Source organism: Physeter macrocephalus, chromosome 19 (assembly GCF_002837175.3).
Source record: "Physeter macrocephalus isolate SW-GA chromosome 19, ASM283717v5, whole genome shotgun sequence".
Classification (NCBI taxonomy): domain Eukaryota; kingdom Metazoa; phylum Chordata; class Mammalia; order Artiodactyla; family Physeteridae; genus Physeter; species Physeter macrocephalus.
The window spans coordinates 70239185-70243552 of NC_041232.1; the positions used below are offsets into that span (position 1 = coordinate 70239185).

General features: G+C 39.9%; 1 protein-coding gene across 8 annotated transcripts in view; it reads left to right on the forward strand.

Moving 5' to 3' along the window:
• WDR7 (WD repeat domain 7) overlaps positions 1-4368 on the forward strand; it is a 375792-nt gene that overhangs the window by 36575 nt on the left and 334849 nt on the right. For all 8 annotated transcript variants that reach the window (XM_028480810.2, XM_028480811.2, XM_028480813.2 and 5 more), the window contains 2 exons: positions 1067-1143; positions 1999-2118. In XM_028480810.2, the coding sequence (XP_028336611.1) occupies positions 1067-1143; positions 1999-2118 (197 nt within the window). The remainder of the gene's footprint in view (positions 1-1066; positions 1144-1998; positions 2119-4368) is intronic.

Here is a 4368-nt window from a genome sequence, read left to right on the forward strand (position 1 = left end):
TCAATGGAACAGGATAGAAAGCCCAGAGATAAACCCACACACATATGGTCACCTTATGTTTGATAAAGGAGGCAAGAATATACAATGGAGAAAAGACAGCCTCTTCAATAAGTGGTGCTGGGAAAAGTGGAAAGCTACATGTAAAAGAATGAAATTTGAACACTCCCTAACGCCATACACAAAAATAAACTCAAAATGGATTAAAGACCTAAATGTAAGGCCAGACACTATCAAACTCTTAGAGGAAAACATAGGCAGAACACTCTATGACATAAATCACAGCAAGATCCTTTTTGACCCACCTCCTAGAGAAATGGAAATAAAAACAAAAATAAACAACTGGGACCTAATGAAACTTAAAAGCTTTTGCACAGCAAAGGAAACCATAAACAAGACCAAAAGACAGCCCTCAGAATGGGAGAAAATATTTGCAAATGAAGCAACGGACAACGGATTAATTTCCAAAACATACAAGCAACTCATGCAGCTCAATAGCAAAAAACCAAACAACCCAATCCAGAAATGGGCAGAAGACCTAAATAGGCATTTCTCCAAAGAAGATACACAGATTGCCAACACACACATGAAAGAATGCTCAACACCACTAATCATTAGAGAAATGCAAATCAAAACTACAATGAGTTATCATCTCACACCGGTTAGAATGGCCATCATCAAAAAATCTACAAACAATAAATGCTGGAGAGGGTGGAGAAAAGGGAACCCTCTTGCACTGTTGGTGGGAATGTAAATTGATACAGCCACTGTGGAGAGCAGTATGGAGGTTCCTTAAAAAGCTAAAAATAGAACTACCATACGACCCAGCAATCCCACTAACTGGGCATATACCCTGAGAAAACTAGGGGGAAGCAGCCGCATAGCACAGGGAGATCAGCTCGTTGCTTTGTGACCACCTAGAGGGGTGGGGTGGGATAGGGAGGGTGATGTAAGAAAAACAAAACAAAAAAAAGCAAACCATGGTCCATGTCACTGTTGTAACCATATTATTGTTTAGAAAGAAAGCATGTTGTGCTTGTAACTGGCTTCTTCTTCCTTCTCGGTGTAGAGGACACCGTGGTGGCGCTCTCAGTGATGGGCATCTTGAAGGTGTGGATTGTTACCTCGGAAATAAGTGGCCTGCAGGTGAGACAAATGAGGCTGGAAGTCAGTTCTCTGTTTCTGTTCTTATGGAGTCTTACATTTTAGTCATGATAGGCCCCTTCTCTTTTTCACTTAAAGAGGAAGGAAAAAGCTATTCTTTTCAATAGTCTTATTGACATCGTATAGAAGAGTCCCCTAGTATGCTCTCTCTGTACATGAATTATTATTTTTCCCTTTTGAGGGTAGATATCTGCCTTATCAAGGATGCAAAGCAGAGAAACATACTGTGCAGGATCTGAAGTAGAGAAACACAGAAGAGGATTTTCCTCAACTGCTTCTGTTTAAATTTGAAGTTGAAAGGTAGTTTGCTTGAGGGGGAAAAAAAAAAGCAAACCACCACAAAGAAGATATAAAGCAAGTTTTAGTCTTCTGAGTTCTTTGGACTTGAATTCCTTGTTACTTTTTAGCAATAAGAAAGGCAGATCAATTTTCTGGCAATATAGGTACTAATCTCTTCAGTTAGGGAATTTTTAGACATTGAATCTGGGAGAAAGTGCAGGAATTGATGAGTTTTTTTTTTTTTTTTAACCTACAAGCACATGTAACTATAAAAATTTGGATTGACTCAAATTTTTATCATCTGTCATTGTGAGTGATGACACTCTGACTCTCATTAGTATTTTAGTCTTAAGTAGCTTTGTAGCAAAGATGTTGTACCCAGATGATTTTAGAGTATATCTTTGCTGATTTTTACTACCTTGGTTCTCATGTGAGGGGCTAAATTGATGAACATATCAAGAGATGCCTTTATTTCATTTTGTTTTCTTTATCATTGTGTGATAATTTTAACCGACGACCCAGCCAATCGTAAAGTTTTACAGATCTTTCTCTTTTCAGGATACTGAGCCAATATTTGAAGAGGAATCCAAACCAATTTATTGTCAGAATTGCCAAAGCATCTCTTTTTGTGCATTCACACAGAGGTCGCTTCTGGTCGTGTGCTCCAAGTATTGGAGGGTAAGAGAACTACATAAGTAAGAAATTGTATTTTTGCTCTGCATGATATTGGTTTATCAGACTTCCAAAGATAATTGTAAGGCGGAGCTTGGTGTTAGAATATTTGAAACATTTGGTCTGATTTTGATATCATATTTTGAGGTATGGAATTTGGCTGTATATAGTTGTCTTTTTTGTTTTGGTTCATAGAATGATTCAGTTAATGGTTGTTAGTTCTATTGATCTTAATTTCTGCCTTTTGCTACCATATTTTTCATTGTCTTGTCAGTACAGCATGGGCAATGGTGGTGAGTTTTCTGCAAGTTGGCTGTATCTTTGTAGGTTGTTATTATCCCAATTGCCATTCTTTTCTGACATTTTGGAGTTGGCAGGGTCTTCTTCTGTCACTAAAGAGCTAATGATGGAAGGTATATATTACTTCCACATTTGCAGACTTTAATATTTCCATAATAGAAAAAGAGCCATCAAGTTTTGATCACTTGTTCTGTGCCTAGCATATTTTTCAAAGCTTTCCATGTATTATTTGGAAATAACTCTCCAAGGGGTGGTATATTAGTTATCTAATCCTGCGTAACAAATTACTTCAAAAGTTAGTCACTTAAAACAACAAATATGAATCATCTGTTTTTGGTCAGGAATTTGGGTTTCTGTGGGTCAGGAATCTGGGCATGGCTTGGCTGGGTACCTCTGGCCCGGCTGGGTACCTCTGGCCCAGGGTCTCTCGCAGACTCTGATGAAGGTTTCGACCGGGATGACTACCTCATCCCAAGGCTCACCACCTCATCCCAAGGCTCACCTAGGAGAGGGTCTGCTTCCAAACTTACTCACCTGGTGGTTGACAGGCCTCAGGTGCTACTGACTGTTGGCTGGAGACCTTAGTTCCTTGCCATGTGGGCCTCTCCATTAGGACAGCTCACAACACAGGAGCTGTCCTTCCTCAGAATAAGTGAGCAAGAGGGACTTCCCTGGTGGTCCTGTGGTTAAGACTTCATGCTCCCAATTCATGGGGCACAGGTTCAATCCGTGGCCCGGGAACTAAGATGCCACACATGCTGCACAATGTGGCAAAAAAAAAAAAAAAAAAAAGTGAGCAAGAGAAGGTGTAGCCAAGACCCACCTAATCTTAGAGCTGAGATCCCATTACTTCTGCCACATTCAGTTCTCTAGAAACCGTCACAAAATGCCGCCTATACTCAATGGAGAGGATTACGTGAGGATCATAATACTACCAGGAGTCAGGGATCGGTGGGGCCATTTTAGAGGCCGCCTGCCATGGCAGGGATTGTGGCTTTGCCCATTTCGCAGATGAGGCAACTGAGGTGTAGCGGGGATAAATAACTTGGCTAAGGTTATACAAGTGGTGGTGGTTGTACAAGTGACTAAGGTTATACAACTCAGGCAGCCTGACTGCAGCAGCTGCTCTCATTACTACTGTGCTATCCTGTCTCAGAGTGGACAGCCTTACCATATGACTGTTGTTTGGGAATAAGATTAGATAAGAAAAGCTAGCAGCTGCTTAGTTGTAGTAGGCCATATGGGATCCTTCCTTTGTCTTAAAACTTAAAACACATCCAAATAGAGGTAAAACAAAGTTCAAGAGGATACAGTGAAAAATATACACCCTTTTCCCCCAGGGTACTTCCTTTCCCCTCCCCAGAGGCAGTAGCTAATACCAGTTTCTTGTGTGCCCATTGTCAGCATTTTATAATCATGTGAGATCAGCCTTCTCTTAAGTGCACACACAAGAGTGAAAAGACTAGATCAATGGTACAGGATAGAATGCCCAGAGATAAACCCACGCACATATGGGCACCTAATTTACGACAAAGGAGGCAAGAACATACAATGGAGAAAAGACAGCCGCTTCAATAAGTGGTGCTGGGAAAACTGGACAACTACATGTAAAAGAATGAAATTAGAACACTACCTAACACCATACACAAAAATAAACTCCAAATGGATTAAAGACTTAAATGTAAGACCAGTTACTGTAAAACTCTTAGAGGAAAACATAGGAAAAACACTCTTTGACATAAACCACAGCAAGATCTTTTTTGACCCACCTGCTAGAGTAACGGAAATAAAAACAAATATTAAAAAATGCAACTTAATTAAACTTAAATGCTTTTGCACAGCAAAAGAAACCATTAACCAGACAAAGAGACAACCCTCAGAATGGGAGAAAATATTTGCAAATGAAACAAAAGACAAAGGATTAATCTCCAAAATATACAAACAGCTCATGGAGCT